This window comes from Magallana gigas, chromosome 5 (genome assembly GCF_963853765.1).
Source record: "Magallana gigas chromosome 5, xbMagGiga1.1, whole genome shotgun sequence".
In the NCBI taxonomy this organism is placed as follows: Eukaryota; Metazoa; Mollusca; class Bivalvia; order Ostreida; family Ostreidae; genus Magallana; species Magallana gigas.
Genome location: NC_088857.1, coordinates 31,299,158 through 31,320,158, shown reverse-complemented (window position 1 = coordinate 31,320,158; position 21,001 = coordinate 31,299,158). Strand labels below are relative to the sequence as shown.

The window sequence follows — 21,001 nt, the reverse complement described above, 5'->3', positions numbered from 1 at the left end:
CATCTGCCTGCTGCACTGACAATGAGTTCACCAATAACCAACAGATGGAAATTCTACATTGCCAAGAATGCTGATTAATTGGAATTCAGGGATAATTAGCTTAAAAAATATAGTTGGGGGGGGGGGGGTAATATTATACACATATTTGATTTGAACATATTTTATTACATATACATATATATAAGATACATATAAATGGTTTGGACAAGTTCTTACAACTTACTAGGTCTTTACCATTAAATAGAAAAATTATACAAAACTTACAACTGTTATTTCATGATATAGAATTGTTATTACGATAGATGAAAGTAAGTGATGCATACGAGAATAAGAAACATGCACATAAACTATATTTAAACTACATTAAACAAATCTACCAGTTTCGTTGATGTACAATTATACACATAAAATCAGTCAGACCTGTGTTTTAGTGGGTTTTATTTGGTGTCGGTGCATCTTCTCTCAAATACAAGAAACTTGGTAGATATTTAATAAGGACACAACGCCACGTGTCTCCAGTATGTGCAACATTTCTTTTTAGTTATTTGAAAAAAAAATTTTTTAATTGCAATGCCAAATAAATTACTTGAGATTTTCGAATTTTCTCCATATTTATGTTGCCTTACTCAACTTTTTTTTCGTGTGACATCTTTGACACCGTGTGCCTAAGGAAAAATGCGGCTTATTGAATTCAAATTTATATCTATGGATAATAAATAAAATAAATTAAATGTAAATTAATCTTCGTGTTGGGCTCCAAAGAAGGATTAAAATTTTTACGTAGGAATTAATATATGAAGAAAAAAATATAATAATGAGATGGATAAAATTTCGAAAAATAGATAAATGTATCAACAATATTACAAATGTATGTGCAAACATGTATTAACAAATATAACATTTATAAAAACAGGTTTAAAGTAAGAGCTCCAATGCATATAATCGCTAAAAAATATTCAAAGGTAAATTGCCTGTATTTACTTACAAACATTTGCAATTACTGTTCATGGGATATTTTTAAGCATGTTTAGGCATACAGTGGATGAAGAAAATATATTTTCTATAGTTGGACATCTGGAGTTTATTCAACTTCTCCCCTCTACTTTTCAGTGTAAGTTAAATTAAAACTACTTTGCTACTTACCCCCCCCCCCCCCCCTTTCCCACCCTTTTAAAAAGAAAGATAACTCCGTCGCTTTTTACATCTTTTAGAATAGAGTGACCTCCCTTATTATGGCAGACATCGTGCCATCATTCTGTAATACAGATAGGATACATTATTATGATTTCTTTATAGTCATTGGTTCATTAGGCCTAGTGTGATGTACTATAATAAAGGTAAGCATATGTTACCAACTTTTTATTGAATTGATCGATCGGAGAATGGCGGATAACTTTTGACTTAAAAAAAAACCCACCATAAACCAAGAGGGGCCAGGGCTAAGCTTCGCTGATCAATTTTTCCCTTATTAGTGTTACAAACGAATATAAAAAAAATTTCCCTGTCATTTAAGTTAATGATCTACGGTAGTATCGATAATTTGAAGTTTTATTCATAGCCTACTGTAGTCTCGTTCAACCAGACGCTCGGCTGTCTCCGTAAATCTCCGACGAGCATTTTTAGTAACATTCAGTTTGCTATGAAATATACTTTTATAGGTTGAATTCATTTAGACCACATCGTTGATTTTATTACCAAAAAAAAGGGGGGGGGGATACCGCTGGTGACGTTGCCAGTGACAACGTCATACCTATATAGGTACGTTTTGTTTGTAGTTACGGCTCATTCTTTACGAATTGGTCGAAGCGAACAGACGTGTCTGAACGCCGAGATATAACAATTGCGAATTTGATAGAAAGAAATGATCGGAACGAAAGAAAATATGATCCCAAGCATGAATAAGAGGGTAAAGATTGTTTTTGAGATCTTTTCTCTCGTGGGTTGCGTAGAGATCACGTGCAATTTAGATAATTTGATAAAACGGCCGCCATCGGTCAAATCATCAGCAGCCATGATTCTTGGAAGTCTTAGATTTATCAGTTATGTTTCCAAAATTCAACGGTATTTCAAAACGAAGGCTCTTTTTGGTTGCTTTGTTTTGTTTTTATTAATATTTTGGTTAAAAAAGACTTTATTTCATTGTTTTTTTAATCTGACAAAAAGAATTGTGTTCCATAGCAACGGACATAACATGGGGAATTTATTCATGAGCTTAACATTCACCCCATTTAGTTTAGATATCAAAACCGAATTTTAAAAAAAATAGTTTATGAGTACAACATTGTAGTCAGTTTTTATATCATCGTCGAAAAAATACCCAAACGAAAACCAACATCCCCTCCTCCGCTTCTTCTACAGTATGTTATAGTTTTGATCATTTTGTCTATAAATGATTATTTATGTAACCACTGATTAAAGCAATGATAAATCAATGAAAGCAGTTTTGATACCGTACACCTCGCGAACTTAACTTCAGTCTCAAACAACAATGTTGAACCTATGCAACCCTTACTATAACACCCCCCCCCCCCCCCTCACCAAATTATCTATTATCTGCGCTATTTATGCACATGTACTTTTGTTTCTGTAATGAAACTTCAACTTAACTTATGCTAGTTATAGTATATCAATACCTATAATACACTGTTTTATAATAAGGATCTTTTATTGGATAAATAAGAGTGCCTATTTCTCAAGTCTCAGAATATAGCATTAGGATAGCCAAACCGCACCTTATTCATCTGTTCATATTTTCACAAATGTACTTTAGACAATGCAAATTATTGATTCCCTCTCTGTTTCAGAGGAGAGTAGAGTCCGCCTCTGTGGCGGAGGACGCCTCCAGTTTCTACAAGAGGCTGGGACTGGACATACTGACCCCGTCCTCCACTTCCGGCCTGTCTCAGCAGGTCTCAGATTTTGTTATATCTAGCACTGTGTAATTCACTGTGTTCTAGTGTATACAATGTGTAAGTGTCTGTCCGGGATTTATATACTATCTCCATTTTTATTATTTTGGAACAATTTGCAGCAACTCATTATTAAAACACGATAATTTTTGCATTTCCTAGTAATTCGTCAGTCATCTTACACACAAAATTTATAAAACAAAATTGATATTTATCAGACTGGAGTGAACAGAAAAAACTCTGTCCAGCAAACTTGCCATACAGCATCAAACCCCATCCAAAGATCGGACAATGGGGTGCTACAGTTGGTAAGTAAGACTAGAAATGCCAGTAATTTCATTATTTGACTGTGTCAGGTAAATTTATGAAAAAATACTATATACATGTACATGTACATCAGCCATCTTGCTAAATTGAATTATATGAATTTTTTTCCAGGTCCAGTCTAATCAAAGAGACAATCGGACAAACACTACTAGATCTGATGCTAGATCTGATGCTCACCATTCAAATTATGCTCAATGGAAGCAGGCAAACCATGCTCACGGATACCAGTCAAATCATGGACACCAACCAAGCCAGTCTTATGGACATCAGTCTTACCTGCATGGGCACCAATCTTACCTCCATGGGCCCCAGTCTACTCATTCCAGTGAGAACCAAGCACGCTGTGCTCAAACCAAGACTGACCTTGTCAATGATGGCGCTTTTTGTTGGTCACGACGTGATCCACTTCAAATTCATGATCAGTCACAACTAAGATTTGACAGACCAGTCAGGAAGGAGGTAAACGCAACTGATCATTTGGTAACGACATTTTTTTCAAAATTTCTTACAATATCAAGCCAGTAAAAAATGAATTTGATGTTAATTGTATCATTAACATCAAAGAGAATTTCGTTATTTAAACCTTCATTAGTTTTATACAGTATTTTTATGTATTAACTCTTTTGCAGCCTCAAGTCAAGCCAATAGACAAGTATGCGCCTCCTGACTACCTTACCATCATGTATCACCCGACACCGACTCTAGAGGACCTGGGACTGACCAGCTATTTGGACAGTCCACCCTCGTCACCGAGAGCTATGTCACCCGTCAGAGAATCTGAGCAGATTGTGACAGCGGCAGCTAGCGAATCTGAACAAACCGATAAAACAGCGGCTACAAGCCGGAAGCAGGCTGATGCAATAACGACAACAAGTTATAAGCAGACTGATACAAAATCTGCAGGCTCTAAGATAACTGATACATTACTTCCTTGGAAGCTGATAAGGATCACTATTTCAGATCAGGACGTCAAGCCGTTTGCACATCTGGAAGGAAGTCATGTTGGTGATCCACGTCTTCTCTTTGGGAGACGATCAAGAGGACAACTACCCAAGAGGGAAGGCAGTGTTTGTGTGGGACAATCACAACTCGCCAACAGGGAAGGCAGTGTTTCTGACACACGCCATGCTTTGGCTGCCTCGCAATCTACGGCTCAACTATACATGGATACTCAATCGACGGTTCTGACTGGAACAAATGATGCAAAGAGAAAGGGACTAGTGTGTAGAATGGATGAAAATGAGAGACCCAATAAGAAGTTGTGTGTTTGGGTAAGAAATAAAGACGTTAATAAAGAGTGTTTACCAACAATGATAAAATTTACCTAATGTGTAATGATGGAATATTTAATATGTTTTTACATTCATTTTTACAGTCAACGGTTGCTGAGCAGTACGTGACAGAGAGTCGTCAGTCTGATAACCAAGAGGCAAGACGTGACGCAGCGTACAGACGCTATGGCACTGACGGGCGACCATGCATGCGTCAACAGTCATACATGGGGTCTCAAACACAATCTGCGAGGATAGAGTCATACGATGAGGTGGGTAGTTGTAACCAAACTGAAGTCTTAAACTTTTAGTTCTGTTAATTAATTAGTTCAATTATTAAACAACAAAACGTGATGTTGTAGATGTTGGCTCGCCAGAAAGCAAGACAGATTACGCATAAGCAAAATCTCAAACCAAGTGTCCAGTCTCCAAAACACACCAGTTGTGCTAGTTCCACTTTGTTCACTGATTCAGACAACAAGGTAGAACTTTTGATTAAGATTGTTTTTCTTTCAAGTTTTATAGACAATTCTTAAATGGATACAGCTAGTTTACAAGCACATTTATTCAGAATTTAATTTGATATATATGTTCTGCAGACTTCCGGACCCGCTGTCTCTCTGGACCTGTTTGGTGGGATGTCTCCATTTAGTTGTTGGAATCGGACAGCTCCGGAAGACCCGAGGTTCTCCTAACTTCCAGTCTATGTTTTGTTAACTTTCTGTCGTGGAACGTTTTCAAGATTGGAGAGCATGGACCTGAAAAAGGCTAAAGAGTTGATCTACAGTGTCTTTCATGACTGTTGTTGCCCATGGCAACCGATCTGTGATATTGTCTGTGACAATGATTAACTTTAAATGTTGTTTGTGACAATGATTAACTTTATATGTTGTCTGTGACAATGATTAACTTTATATGTTGTCTGTGACAATGATTATCTTTATATGTTGTCTGTGACAATGATTAACTTTATATGTTGTCTGTGACAATGATTATATGTTGTCTGTGACAATGATTAACTTTATATGTTGTCTGTGACAATGATTATCTTTATATGTTTTCTGTGACAACGTTTTTGATTATGCATGCCATTATTTCAACAATGTTCTAATTGGACACTGTGTGTCTGGATAATAACTACCGGCCATCTTGATTTAGATGGAAAAGCTTGTCATTATAAAACCACGAAAAAGCGTCATGGGATAAGATTTTGAAATCATAAAATATTTATAGCTGCTAGTATTTAAAAAGTCAATAACCAAGGCTTTTTGTTAAGTGTTTTGATCTTTGTAAAAATTTTAAAGTTTTTTTTAGTAATATCTACACGTTTTGGAGACTTTTTTGGCAGATTCTCTTTTTTAGAGCTTTTATAATATTTAGCCGTTGATCACATTGCCTGAAGTAAACAATGCTTGACTTGAACTTCTATCCCTCATTGTTTTTTTTGTAACGATGATATTTGAATAAATTATACACATTAGGTTGTTTACTTTTAGATATTAGGCCATATTTGATACAAGAAGTGTATATATATTATTGCACCATTGATAAACAAGCATGCCCAGTTGTTTTACATTCCTTTTATATCACATTTATTTGATTTGAGTGTCCTATACCATGTTAGAAATTAAAATTAAAAAAAAAAATCAGTCCCTTATTACTTATTAATACATTCAGATAAATTAGTAAAATAGGATATATAGATATGTACAAGCAGAAGAAATCTGAAGGTCTTAAGTGTTGTATATTTTAAATATTCATTTATCAATATAACACGACTATTTTAAAACACCTGACGTGTTAATATAAGAATTATATGCATTATGATGCGTTATGTAAAAACACCGGTTTATTAAATACGACAATAGAATTTATTTAATCAATGAATGCTTATTATTGATATCGTCGGTTCTTCAACACACCAGTTCATGCAGACAAATAGAATACCGCGCGTTAATTTCTTGGCTAGGTGCCATATCATCTTTACCATCCGAAATCAAGAATATGAATAAAGAACCGGAAGGAAGTGGCCAGCTAGTTTTGCAGTCCGTCGAGCAGAAAGCAGACTGAAACATGCAACTATAGAGGGCACAATAGCAGAGGAGATGCAGGACTAAGAAGAACCCACATAGAAAGTTGGATGAAGAGTTACACTCAGAAAATCGTGGGATAATCAAGCCAAAAAATACGTCAAATGTGGGGGAAAACTGAGTAAGGCAATAGTACAGAAATGCGACCCAAAGGCGCCGACAAGGACATTTAAGATGGACAAACAGAGCAGAGATGATGCTGAAATGGGAGAGATGTCATGTTGTAAATTTTGAATTTACTGGGTGGGTGTGAATTCAAAATTTACAACATGACAGAGATCTGGCAGAAGGGATCACACCTTATCAGTTTCATTGGACACAGGTCGATATTATTGTGGATAAAAGTACATTATATTCGGAATACTGTCACGGGTTTAGAATCATTAAAACAGAAACAATTATAATTGATACATCATGAGGGTATTACATGTAAATGCAATCCATTGTACAACCATTTTCAAATCTTGTGTAAAAATACCCTTAAACATTCACTTCGTGGAATCGCACCAATCCACTCATGTAATATCAATAGGTCCCATCGAACGAACCCTTAATTTCAAAAGTTTTTATTACAGATTCAGAAAAACATTTCTTCAATATCTTAATCATAAACATCTATATATAATTCATAATCTTAAACTCAAACTATTTTACTTTAGAATAAAATACAATTCTAGTATTGAATTGGATGGATATATATTATAAAGCGGGAGATTTATTCATTGTCATAATATAAAATAGATTGTTACTTTTCTACTTGTTTTATTCAAATCATAAGGGGCGTCCCTCTCACTTTGTTTGAAACATATACTTTCTTCTTTCTTTCAAAAGAAAAAAAATAAACGTACAGTTTAATTGGCTCATGCAATTCTAGTCTGGTCCCTCCACTTTGTAAAATAAAAAGCTACGTGCCAGAATTGTACTAGGTGCATGACAACCGTTTTATTTCTCTAAAAGGACACTGTGTTATTAGAGTTTGCGTTTTGTTGGATATTCCGTTGAAGTATTGATCTTGCTACGAATGATATCGATTGAAATTAAATTTTAAGATAACTCGCTGGAAAGTGTTAACCTTACAAACAAAATATACCGTACTTTAGTATGGAGATAATACTTCTGCGCAACACTTTAGTTACACTTTCCTCGTACATTGCATGTAATTTGTCCATCACAGGCTTTTTTATCAGGTTAAATTTTCTCAACGCGACTTAAAAAAGTAAATAAAAAACATTTGCTTGACCCCAACATATTAAAACATTTATTCTACTAAATTGTAGAGTACATACGAGTTAAGTTTACATAAGTTAGTAGATTGACCGAGGGTTTTGGCACATTTTAATACATTTTATCCATTATTAATTATGGCAATACTACGTATTATATCATTGTAATGGCAATAACACATTCGGAGAAATTACACCGTAAAAACAAGTTTGCAATCTTAAAATCAATCACCCTCAATTGCTCAGGATTCTCTTGCATGATAAGAACTTTTAAGAAATGCAATATTGATAGATTGATAGCTTTCAATTATTACTGCACAACCCGGGTATTTAGACACCAAATAAGCACAAAGAAGAAGCTTTATCAGCTTTTTCCATTTGAAAAATTTTCTTTCGTTACATAATTTTGTACATATAGGTATTTTCTTATCTCTCATAATGTTATCGATCCGGAAGTGTAGATCTATCGAATGGACGAGTTTCTTATATATCTACTTCAGCATTGGTTGCGAACATGGTAAGTATGCTAGTGTTGTAATCTTTTTACCTATGAAAACGATATCCAAGAATGTCTTATCGTTAATATGATTTTTATTTTTGTAAAATATGATTTGTAAAATATGATTTTAATAAATGAAATTAAATTAAAGTTGATGAATCATTGAACTTGTTAAACATAAACATACTGGTGAAAAAAAGTACACAATAGTTACCCTTGTCTTATAAAGTATAGAGGTTAATCAAAACTTCTTCTTTCCGCACCCCTACCCTTATTTTCAATTAAATAGCTTCATATGAGGACATTTAATAAATAAAAAATACCGGCCCGTATGTCAATCTGAAATACGTACCCGTAACCGTATTGTACTATTATAGATATTTTCTAATAATGTAAAATACTGGAAGAAACAGCAAATCCAAATGCAAACACAAACATACAAAAACATTATATTTTTACGGAAGATAATGCTAAGTGTAGCTCTTTTTAACAAAATATCTAATGTTACATGTATAAATTATATGTATTGTATTAATCAAAAGAGTATTATTACGTTATTTATACGTGAACGTAGAAAAATTAACAATCACATTAAGTTTCAACCATACAATCTAATTAAAATTAGACGTTCTGAATCCGCTACCGCTAGCGCTTCTCAAACTTTTCGAGAAGCGGTAGCAGATTCAGAACGTCTAATTTTAAGGTATCCGATGTACAATTGACCAAAAAATGATTTAAGTTGTATAATTTTATGAAAAAAATAAATGTATTCTTAGCCAGAAACTAGCAGCGTGACCAAAAAACAAAAACAGTAGCCATTCTAGCAAAGCAAAACTTAGATGGTTTCTAAATGTAGAGATTCTTGGGTTTTAGCATTATTGTGACTAGAAGATATGACAATGTTTTTGAACTTACTTGCATTACTTGTTCATATTCATAATTTAGTGATATTCTAAACAAGAACAATTCAAGTTTTTCTCTAATTTATCATGATAATAGCGGCGGTTTTTGACATATCGTTATATTTTTACTAGACAGATCGTAATGCCAAATTTTAAATGTCATTTTCAACATGATCTGTCTAGTCTGACTTGAACCAGCATTTACACCGCAGTAGCCAGTCTCTACTATACAACGACTCAGTTGATTATACGGAACTACAATGTAACTTTTTTTCAGATTGACACCGTATGGCAGTGTTGGATGGGAAGGTTTAATGTAAAGATTATGTATTTTTTTCAATAGGATTCCCCAGAAGTTTTAATCACTGATCCACAGGCTCAAGAAGATGGCAGCGAAAACTCAATTAAAAGCAAGGATGTCATCCCGGAAACGGTAAGGTTAAAATATCACAACTCAAAATAATTATAGATTGTAATGCATATTTGAGGTTTGAGTAAATTATAACTTGCTTATTCTGAAATGCAAAAGAAGATGATCACATCGATACAATTTATAGCAATTAAGAGGTCATTTTACAAAGAAAGGGTTTATTTTCAATGGAAATCTTAAAAAGGGAGAGTGTCTTTAATCCTGAGGATATTTTAAATTGTTTGACATATGATCAACACTAGGACCATTGAAGCACTGTCGGAACCGACATCAATATTTCTTGCAAATCTCTGATCTTTATGGTGGCATATCTCTGCCCCTTGTTTGCAAGTAATTTTTGTATTTATTAATGCGACATACAAGATAAAGATGTTGACATGCAAGATAGTTATGTCAACATGCAACTTAACTATGTTGACATGCAAGAAAACTGCAATCAAATAAAAATTGTACAAAATCTCAAATATCGCCAACATGTGACATCCAAGGTGCTACAATGTACCTATTGATGTTAACATGCAACTTATTTATGTTAATTAACATGCAACTTATTTATGTCGACATGCAACATATTTATGTCGACATGTAACATGTTTATGTCGACATGCAACTTAGTTATGTTAACATGCAAGATAAATATGTTGACATGCAACTTATTTATGTCGACATGCAACTTAGTTATGTTGACATTCAACTAATAAGTTGCATGTCAACATATTTATCTCGCATGTAAACATGTCAACATATATATCTCGCATGTCAACATAATTAAGTTGCATGTTGACATAAATAAGTTGCATGTCAACATAAATAAGTTGCATGTCAGCATATTTATCTTGCATGTTAACATAAATAAGTTGCATGTCGACATAAAAAGGTAGAATCTAGCATCTTTGATGTCACAGGTGGGCGATATTTGAGATTTTTTTGAGATTTTGTATAATTCTGATTGCAATTTTCTTGCATGTCAGCATAGTTATGTTGCATGTTGACATAATTATCTTCCATGTCAACATATTTATCTTGCACGTCGACATATTTGATAGAAAAATAACTTGCATACAAGGGGCAGAGATATGCCACCATAGATGTTTTACCAATTCGCCGGTCCTCAAACACACCAAGCCATGCAGACGCGTACATGTAAGTGCGGTATGATAATTTGTCTGCACGGCTTGGTGTGTAATAGAACCGATGATATCTAAAAACAAGCATCCCATTCTCGTATATTTATATTTATTTTAATGTTTATTTGCATGACACGTTTTTGTTACATCGCATTATAGCCATTATATACGCTCTTTTTCAGGGATATAATAATATCAGCCACCAAACGTCATTTAGTGAGCTCCCTCTGCTAAAAATATAGTGTCCGAAACCTCTTTTGAGAGACTTACCGATTATTTTCAAAAGTCAATATCAAATTGCTTATGTATCTTTCAACGTTTCATTAGCTTATTAAAACCGCAGGACATGTTTATTTGTGTTCATACGCCGTGATCAAATCTGACCTGTCTTACAAAATGTATTGAAAATTAAACGCCACAGATTTCCAATGCTAACATAAGGGGAAAGATACATCTTATTTAATTAAAAAACATTGAATACCAGGTGTGCTATTAGATCTTTAGGCATTTGTTGCATACTCCAATACACGTAATGCCCCGGAAATTTAATGCTATCACACAACTTTGATAACGACAACTTTAGCCTGCTATTAATGTAAAAAATTATCCCTGACGTGCGCTTTTACCATTCGCTAGCCTCTTTGTTGTATTTTCATACGTCGTCATTCGTTCGTGTTTTTGGCCAATTTACTTCATTTCTACTACTTTAGTGACTTACAATATACTGAATATGCATACATATCATATAGGAGACCACACATGATTCAACCACGGGTGCACAGACTCACAAAGATGGCGGCGGGAACGTGTACGTGGAAATCCTTCCAGAAACGGTAACGAAAGGTTAAATAAGTTTGGAGTATCGCCTTGTAATGTATAGAACATCCAAAATTTCAAATGTTCAAAAGTATCATCAACCATGTAAAAGGTATTCATATACAAAATTTAAAGAGGACATATCAGACTATAATAAAATAATCTGTGAGTTAATCAATGTACTCGGTATCCTCTGCTGATGACATTTGCATAGTGAAAACGCTCTACAGCATTTCTAATTCCTGCTGTTGCATTAATGGTCGAACAAAATGCTTTTGTTGATAAATTGACATTTAATCCATTACTGATAATTTTCCAAATTAATGATTATAATTACATAAGGATAAGTGTATAAAAGTTAGAAGATGGTGAAATGCTTTGAAAGGTTTTTTGGGAATATCAAAATGTGATTTACTTTACAATTCTATAATGTACATATTATTTACATAAAGGTTGTTTAGGAAATCTCGGAAACCAACATCAAAATGGAAATAAATGCATGTAATGCATAACATCATTAATAATCTTTTTATAAATTCCGGAATACTGTATTTCCACGATATAAATATTTTTTACAATCAAGATTTGAGAATAAGCCAAACTTCAATTGATTTAAAAAAATGTCGTTATAAAATTCTTTGTATTCCAGCAAGGTATGGTTACCCAGTCGCCAATTCCTACCAAAAAGACAGAAAGTCAGGTAAAAATTCTTTGGAAGATTTTGTTATAAAAATGAAATGCATTTGGAATTCCTTTGATTTTAGAACATAACAGAACCTGACTATTATAAATATTTCTGGAAATTGAAAAAAAAACCTTTTATGAATAAGAAAAGGGAAACTTTTATAGTTTATATACAATTTTCACGATGATTATATTTTCCCATTTTTTTTTCTTTAGAAAAGGCGTCGGAGATTTATTCCTCTTAGGGTAGGTAAACACAGTTGTTTTTTAAACCAATGTAAATAAGACCTTAAAAAATATAATGTAAGAAATGAAAGTAAAATCGTAATGTAATAAACATTTCAGTATCATTCCAAAATATTCAAGAATTCCAAAAAGGTATGTAAATTCAAAGGTCATACATGAAAGTTTTCACTCTTTGGGACGTTATTAATTTGTCGTTATATACTTGCGGTTTTAAAGAAATTCATTAACTTAATAACAATCTTTTGCAGAAGAAAGATAAAAATGGAAATGAATTGTCCGTATTCAAGGGAGCGGATCACCACAAACATGGGGTATAGAGAACAAACACTTTTAAATATCAATATTATTTTAGACTTACGTATAGTTGTATAAAAGTTGAAATTTTTACGCAAGGAATGTATTTCTTTCATCATAGTCTTAAGAATAAAAAACTGTTTGAAGTCATATTAATAGATATGTATTAAAAATACTGAAATGAAATAAAATTTTACATATAAATGTGACGATTGTTACAAAATCTTTAAAAAGTCTAGTTAAAATAAAACGTCAACTGATCACAGACTGAGGTTAAAATATTAAGTCATTCGCCTTAACAAAATAGGCACGACATGCCATTGAGGATAACCGTCCAAGCACCAATAGCAGCAGTTACGCAAGTTGTCGGGTAAGTCTGTAGATGTTCTCTTGTAAAATTGTAAAAAATAAAAACGAAAAGCTGTTTGCACGTTATTTTTGGTTAGGGGTACCAGTGTCCTAAAACCGACGATGTTTTGTTTTCAGTAACTTTTATTGACATTTAATTAATGCACTCCAAATGGGACATTATATATAGCGTTTAAATATGTTTGAATGTAATTAAGAACTTCAAGTGTTATTATAATATCACACTAATTTCTGTACTGAAGTGCCTTGATACTAATTGCTCTAAGATGGAAAACTATTTTTTGCAAGTACCTAGTTAGAAGGTTTTGGTTTAAAACAAGGTCTTTGATTCCATTACAGCCATTCAGAAATACGTGTAATGGGTCTTGTCATACATACATGGATATTGACGAAGTACGTATTGTCAAACACAATTCAAGATCCACTGAATGCCTAACTGTTTTCCCTTAAAAATTCGGTCATTTCATTTTGATTAAAATTTCTCTTGTATATACTTGTTCTTAAAAACTGATGTTACATCTTATTAAATTAGTTTCAGTTGTTACTGACAATCAGTTATTTTCAACAATAACGTGCAAGACTTGTGAAATAAAACTTCGGAATAATTACAATTAAGAGCTCTGACTGGTAAATGTAAAACAAATGTCCTATAAAATTCTGCTGTAAAATCAAAGCCATTATCTTTAATATTTTTCAGTTGCGTGGTCATAGAGGCGTTGGCGTAGAGCGATGTAACACCATCTCCACGGTTTCTACATTGCCTATGCATGTTGTTTCAACACCGCAGATGGTATACTGTTTTAAAACCAATACTTTTTATAAACAATTGCCAATTTTTATCTTACGTGAACCGAAGGTTTAAGTGAGCTTTTCTGATCGCCTGTTGCCCGTTGTCGGTCTGTCCGTCCGTCTGTCAGTCTGTAAACTATTTACATTTTTTACTTTTTCTCAAAACCACTTGGTCAACCTTAATCAATTTTGGTACAAAGCATCATAATGGGAAGGGTATAAAATATGTAAACATGTAGACTTTTCAAACTAGACTATTACAGTACAATCTGTAGACACATTCAAAAGTTTTAATGCTGGTTAATTGCTTAAACATCTATTTCAAACAGTTCGGAGTAGACGAACATGCTGGACGACAAGAGGTTTACAGAGAAGAGCAGCCATCAGCCACTATAACTCCACAAATGAGTTACGAGCTCGAAGTAATTAAATTCATGCTGCCCCTCCTTCCCTTGCTAAAACACCGTACCACATAAACATTATCCTTGTCGAAAGTATCAATGAAGCATGAATGTTCCATACAACTTAATATTTCGTAAAGTTATACATTACCGAAAGCAAGTAATAAGAAAGAGAATTTCGTTTCAAATACTGTAAATACTTTTGAATATTAGCTTGCTTCAATATTCATTTCCAAAAATGTATCAATTTCTTCTTCATGAGAGATTTTTTTAGTACAATTGATCCTTTACTGTGGCCTATATTTTGCACCTAATGGTTGTGATATGAATAAAAGAGAATTCATTAAGATAAACTTGCTTTAATGGATGTGTTAGTTTTACAAATAATACTCTTTTCTAGCTAGGAAAAATGTTTATTTTTTCTGTTCATTTCTATGGTTTTGGGACCCCAAACCAATTCCAACAGTTGTTGATTGTCCATTTTATCATTTTTATTATTACTTACATTATGAAAAATTATTTTTTTTCTCTATAAAGATGAAGGTTCCTGGCAAAAGCAAGGGATTAAAAAAGTACATGGTCCTGTTTTGCATAGTCCTTGTTTCTATCGTTGTATCGACAGTCTTGGCTGGTTACGTCGGTACGAAGGATGTCGTGGATGATATCCCCACTAAGGTCCAAAATCAATTTCAGATAATGCCAGAATGGAAGAAACTGGAAAAACAATCTAATTTGACAGCGATTAAAATCTTTTTGGATAATGGTAGTCTTTTCATCGCTATGTCAATAATTAAATGAAATTATAGTTTTAAAAATTTTGTCATTTTAATTTTCCTTTAATATCTTTTTTCTGGTTAAAAGGTCTATCCGATTTTTCTAAAAAGCTCAAGACTCTCAACGAACAACACTTTGAAAACTTAACAAGCGAATTAGGTAGGTAATGCTTTTTATCATTTTATGTTTATTAATTTTCATTGAAATTTATTATTAACTAGATCATAGGGACATTAGTAAAGAATATTATTATGATATCCTATTTTACCAAAGCATATGATTTGTAGATTGCTGTGATCGTGCTATAAATCTGTTTTGAAGCTAACTATACTAAAAATAGGAAATTTATAAATCTCACTATACCAAAATAGTTTTTCATGACAAAAAAAAATCTTATTTTCTGGCATGTGCGACTTGGTGACGTCATAATAGTGACATCAACGCCTATACATTATAAACAAAACAGTTGCTGTAATATTCTTGAAGAAATTGTGGAGAATTATAATATTGATTTATTATAATACAACAATCATAGCCTTTTGATATCGATCAATACATGGTTTTATAGACCTGATGAGAGCATATGTACTTTCATCAGGTTATAAAACAATGTATTGACCCCATCAAAAGGCTTTAATTGAAAGATATTTTCGTCAGTGAAATATATCAAAATCTAATTCTTAAAAATTCGATTGTAAACTCTCTAGCAAATGTGCAAAGATTTAAAAAAGAAAAAACACAGAAACATATTTTTTTAACAAATATTAGTAAAATAATATTTAAAAATTGATGTACATGTGCATTATTAAGTTGATTTAAGTAACTTCTTGTTTCATGTTTTTAGAACTGAATTTGAATCTGTTTAAAAATGAAACAAAGAATCACAACGAGCTAATCCAACAACGCATTTTGAACGAGACAGGTTGGTTTAAAACAAGTTGAAACGTGTGCTTTATTATAAGATAAAATGAATGCACAAAAATCATTTTTTTAAACAATATCTCGATATTTTGATTTTTCTAGCGTCAAAAGAAGACGTCATGAAAAATTTAAACACCATGCTTGACCTTACACGTAAGTTTACACAATAATATGCCTAATAATAATGCCACTACAAAGTAAAATATCACTCGTCTGTATAAGGCACAGTTCCCAAACATTTCAAAAGTGTGATGACCAAAACGGGAAAATTTTACACGGATTTTTGTAAAAATATTTATGTTATAAAATTGGAAAAGAGATCATCATCTTAAATAAAAAGCAGAAATGATGATGGATTCAGAAAATGTAGTAATACTGTATATTAGGTAATTTCCTCGATGATCTAATTTTCGTTTTATTCGCGATGTCTTTTATATCGCAAATTATTGAATACACAGAAATATATTCTGTATTATTTTCTATAAGAAACTTTTTAAATTGCAATAAATGACTGGCGCAAATTAAAAATGCTACACATTTTCCCCGTTTTCGCAAATTTTGTGACACGCGAAAAAAACACCCGGATATACGGTATTTAAATCTTTTTTATTAAGATCATTGAAGATTAAAAATTACTTTTTAAAAATAGCTTTTATCTATAAAAACATAATGAAATTTTTCGTGGCCAAACAGCTCTTTAGGTTTGGTGATATTAACACTTATCTACTCTCAAATCTAGTGTCCTTTAGTGTCCTGACCACCCAAATATGCTAGAATTAAAATTACTAGTGATATTGTTTTAGAAATAATATCATATATTGTTTGCTTATAAATATATTTTTACAATCATTTTCAGAATCAAACACGGATGGTTTGAAAAATGAAACAAAGATGCTCCATGAACTTATCACGCAACGTGTTATGAAGGATGCAGGTGTGTATTATTGCTTATATGATTGATTCAATTTTCTAGGCTTGTGCGCTAAAATTGATTTACTAAATCAATATCTTATTAACTTAATTACCAAAGTGACGATATTATTTGTGTCAATGCGTATACAATAGCAGTAAGTTACATTTTGAAAAGTTTCAACAATTAATTTTGTTGTATGAAATGTGGTGATAACAAACAGTGTTTTAATCTGATTAAAAACACATTTAGAAAGGCAAGATTTAAAAATATATTTACAATGCACGTTAAAATGCTTAATTGAAATATTTCACTACCCGTCTTAAGTTACTAACTGGTGAATGTTTATCTCAAATAAACGTGACACTGACAATCAATCTATTTACACATTTTACCTGAAATACAACTGTTTTCTCGAGTCTTTCTTAAGGTAACTCCATACTCGCAAAATTCTCTAATGAAAGTTGAAAAACCGAACTGATTTCAACTTTTAAAATAGACTTAAAATTTCATCAATTGTTAGAAAAAATATACATGTCATCATACTTTTTGAGACGCCAGATAAACATAAACTAAAGCATATTTTAGCATCAGAAAACCGTATTTTTTGCTTAAAAGTAAAATTTTTGCAGGCAGAAATTTGTATATCTTGTTTAATTTTAATGTCAACTTTATCAGAAAACTAAAACTTCAAAAATATTTTAAAATCAATCGTTGGGATAAGAAAAACTATAGCATTTAGACATACAACTGAAAGAAAAGTCAGAAAAAGAGGTATTTCCCATTAGCATCGATAAAATGTATAAAAAATTGGGAATTTAGGATAAAATTAAGCTGCGAAAATATCTTGAACTTAACAGTATTTCTTATTACATATATGTGATCATATTCACATAAAAAAATAATACTACATGTATCTTGCACAAATTTTTAAGAACTCTAAGTTTTACAAAATAGTATGACATCACAGAACACTGGATCTACTTTAAATTGCCTACAGCTGGTTTTTCATGGATGTTTTGTGACTAATTTGTGTATCCTACAACAAAGTGTATAATTTGCCTCCCCCAGTCTGTCCTAAATTATAAAGTTTGTTTCCTGCAGTTTTCTTGCAATGTTTTTATAATGTTTTTATTTTGGCAATGGTCGAATATATATTTACTTTATCGGATCGGGTTACCTTTATTACAACGATCTCGTGGTCGAACTACTTTTAAAAAACGAAAGTAATCCCAGAAGAGTTTACCATGTACCAAACAAGTTCAGATTACATTAAACTTTTTCATATTGTTTTTTATTACTATCATGTGGAAAAGTCAAATGATTCAGAATTAAGAATTATTTTGTAATACTTTAATAGTCAAACCATGAGCTCTTGCAATGATCAATTTAATTAACATTTTTGCTCTTTTATATCTTCAGGTAAGGTACATATTAGCAAATGAAATGTAATAAATTTTACAGAGTTTGAGAGTTTCAGAATTGGCTTAACCCAATGACGTAAGCAAAGAATAAGCGAGTATAAGATGTTTCATTTAAGTTCATTATAAAAAGAAAAAGAAATTGAACCAAATTAGTGAATTTAAAAAAATGGCTAATTTTTAAAAATAAACGATCATGGTTAAAAACAAACTGATCTCGGTCTAAATTGCAGTTTAAAAAATAATTAAATAAATAAAACAAAAGCCACAGGGGCTCACCTGAGCAACAGTAACCATAACGCTAATCAAATCGTCATTACAGAATCAATTTCAAATTATCTTTACAACCAAGTACAGTAGATCTTACTCAAAATATAAAAAAATCTGCCGATTTTTGTGGTGAATACCAAGCCCCTTTGGTGTTTTAGTATTTGTAAGAAGATTTTTTTATATTCCTATACACCTCCCTTCCGATACACACTTTGTGGTCCCCTGGGTTGATCAAACTTTAATCTGCACAACCCGTACTTTCACACAAGTTTCTAGTCTTTGGACTAAAAGCTTTTAGAAAAGCTTTTCAAAGATGTTTCTCTATATCTTGCGATGTAAATATAAAAAAAAAATAATTAAAATAAAAATAAAAAATAAATGAACAATTTTTCCTCATTTGCAGCCGAGAAGTCAATTGAATTTTATTGTTTAGTTAATTAACAAACCATGTTACAACCAAACCTCTTAATTTTTAGGCGAAACTGTAAGATATTTAAGTTTTCCATCATTCAAGTCGGGATCAATTTAAGTTCAATCGAATGTGGTTTATTGTAAAAATTACCAATATTTCAAACATTTCGCGAAGTTTGGTCTAATTTCTTTTTTAAACATTATTGCCTGAATTTTTTTCTTAATACGACACGTTTCTTTAAAATATTTCATCCATAAGTTTAAGAAATATGAGAGAAATGGTTATTTTCATAATTGTTTTTGATAAAAAAAAAGAAAAGAAAGATAAAACGTCTTATTGACAATGCTGTTCATGATTTATTAGATATTAATATTATGCATTTTACACTCCTCAGTATGTTTGTTGTAACCAAAACAGGAATTATTTTCGTGATTACCAGCATGTAACATTAAAAACCCATCCCTACCTAGCAGTCATGTTTTAGTATCGTCCAAGATTAAAAAAAAGTAAAGCAGCGTTTTTAAAATTCCCTTTGCGTAGCGAGTGCAGATTTATTTATTCTTACATGCACTTGTATACCTTGGATAGCTATGAAAGACCCAGGGTGTGAAAACATTTGGATATGATAAAACTCACTAAAATTACTTCACCATACTTAAACAACCATTATGTAAGACAACCATAGTAAGAGTAAACATTTGTGTGGTTGAAAAAAAAATAGATTTAAAAAAAAAACAACAATATTTTCTCATTGTTACTCAGAAGTCAATTTAATTCAGCCGTTTAGTTAATTTACAAACGATATTACAACCAACATTTTAATTTTGAGTGAAACTGTTAGATTTTTAAATTTTTAAAACACCAAAAAACTCGTATATAGCCTTCTCAAGTTCGTTTTACGAATATTGACAATAAAACAAAAACAACTAAATGCTTGTTTCGACAATTAATGGATATTTTTATATTTTGTAGCATCGAAAACGGACATTAAAAAGACATTATTCACCATACTCCACGTGTCAAGTAAGTAGATATTATAGTAAAATAATCCAACGAAAAACGATAGCTGGTTAGTTCAAAATATTGATGTCAATATGTAAAAAACAGGATTTTTTAACTAAAAAAATAAATGTATAAGAATACGGTTTGTTTAGTGTTTAATCTATTCTTTTTGTAATTAGTAATTTCGGACATATATCGTGTCTGATATTTCTTTTTATTACTTTTTGTGGTAATCTTTCTTCCGTATTTTCATATCATTTGAGATGTAAAATAATTTTTATAAATTCTTGTCATTTTTGCTACAGTTTGTGTTAGTGATTGCAACGGTATAAGTGATGGAGACTACCAATCCTGCTACACTTGTGAAGGATTTGTCTCGTGCAGTAATAATGGCATGGTGAAAAAAAATTGTTCGGAGAGCTATCCTGACAGACCCGTGTATTGGGACAATTTTAAAAAGAAGTGCCTGTTTGAATCCCGTACATGTGATCAAAAATATACATTTGACTAAAATTAGTGCTATTTAAGTCATAATGTGATGTTTAATATTAAAAAAAACTTTTTTGCATTGGATAACGAAAGGTCATGCGTAGTTTGCAGAAAATTTTCTTTCATTTTATTCTTGTCTGAGATTAAAACAATTTCGATTTTTATATTCTCTCCGTTTGCTACAAATTTGTGAACTGAATGAAGATTACAATGTTGAATTTAGCTTAAAAAATAAAAAGTGGTTGATTGGTTAGGTTTGACAAAAGCAATACTTTCTACTTTCTTTGTTCTTCCAAAGATCTTAATATTACCAATTGTATGCCAAACTACCGTATATGTATACCGGACTTCTAACTGATGTTCATCAGAAACATATTTTTATAGGTCATCTTAGTCATGGATATGGGATCACTGGATAGTCCGTG

The 21,001-nt window shown here is 32.0% G+C and overlaps 2 protein-coding genes across 3 annotated transcripts; both read left to right on the top strand.

Annotated features, from left to right (window-relative positions):
- Nucleotides 1-1,787: 1,787 nt before the first annotated feature.
- LOC109619407 (uncharacterized) lies at nt 1,788-6,115 on the top strand. The gene is made up of 8 exons (XM_066085854.1): nt 1,788-1,906; nt 2,805-2,909; nt 3,128-3,217; nt 3,348-3,695; nt 3,866-4,507; nt 4,612-4,779; nt 4,870-4,989; nt 5,107-6,115. Exons 1-8 carry the CDS (start codon nt 1,862-1,864, stop codon nt 5,200-5,202), a joined length of 1,614 nt encoding a protein of 537 aa, XP_065941926.1. The 5' UTR covers nt 1,788-1,861; the 3' UTR covers nt 5,203-6,115.
- Nucleotides 6,116-8,213: 2,098 nt separating this feature from the next.
- LOC105333489 (uncharacterized) lies at nt 8,214-20,742 on the top strand. 2 transcript variants are annotated; one of them, XM_011436491.4, is made up of 18 exons: nt 8,215-8,337; nt 9,565-9,654; nt 11,528-11,611; nt 12,244-12,294; nt 12,495-12,524; nt 12,624-12,656; nt 12,773-12,835; nt 13,126-13,188; nt 13,527-13,580; nt 13,885-13,977; nt 14,306-14,398; nt 14,915-15,140; nt 15,239-15,310; nt 15,996-16,073; nt 16,175-16,225; nt 16,929-17,006; nt 20,058-20,108; nt 20,393-20,742. In XM_011436491.4, exons 1-18 carry the CDS (start codon nt 8,335-8,337, stop codon nt 20,596-20,598), a joined length of 1,419 nt encoding a protein of 472 aa, XP_011434793.2. In that variant the 5' UTR covers nt 8,215-8,334; the 3' UTR covers nt 20,599-20,742. The 2 variants fall into 2 exon arrangements, with proteins under 2 accessions (XP_034324279.1, XP_011434793.2); XM_034468388.2 differs by lacking the exon at nt 14,306-14,398 and having other exon boundaries at nt 8,214-8,337.
- Nucleotides 20,743-21,001: the final 259 nt, after the last annotated feature.

Excerpts from the sequence above, each read along its gene's own strand:
- LOC109619407 (XM_066085854.1), top strand. The coding sequence starts at position 1,862 with ATGATCGGAACGAAAGAAAATATGATCCCAAGCATGAATAAGAGG. Across the intron at positions 2,910-3,127 it reads CTTCCGGCCTGTCTCAGCAG|ACTGGAGTGAACAGAAAAAA; the intron begins GTCTCAGATTTT and ends GATATTTATCAG. Across the intron at positions 4,780-4,869 it reads GGATAGAGTCATACGATGAG|ATGTTGGCTCGCCAGAAAGC; the intron begins GTGGGTAGTTGT and ends GTGATGTTGTAG.
- LOC105333489 (XM_011436491.4), top strand. Across the intron at positions 12,295-12,494 it reads CCAAAAAGACAGAAAGTCAG|AAAAGGCGTCGGAGATTTAT; the intron begins GTAAAAATTCTT and ends TTTTTTCTTTAG. Across the intron at positions 15,311-15,995 it reads AAACTTAACAAGCGAATTAG|AACTGAATTTGAATCTGTTT; the intron begins GTAGGTAATGCT and ends TCATGTTTTTAG.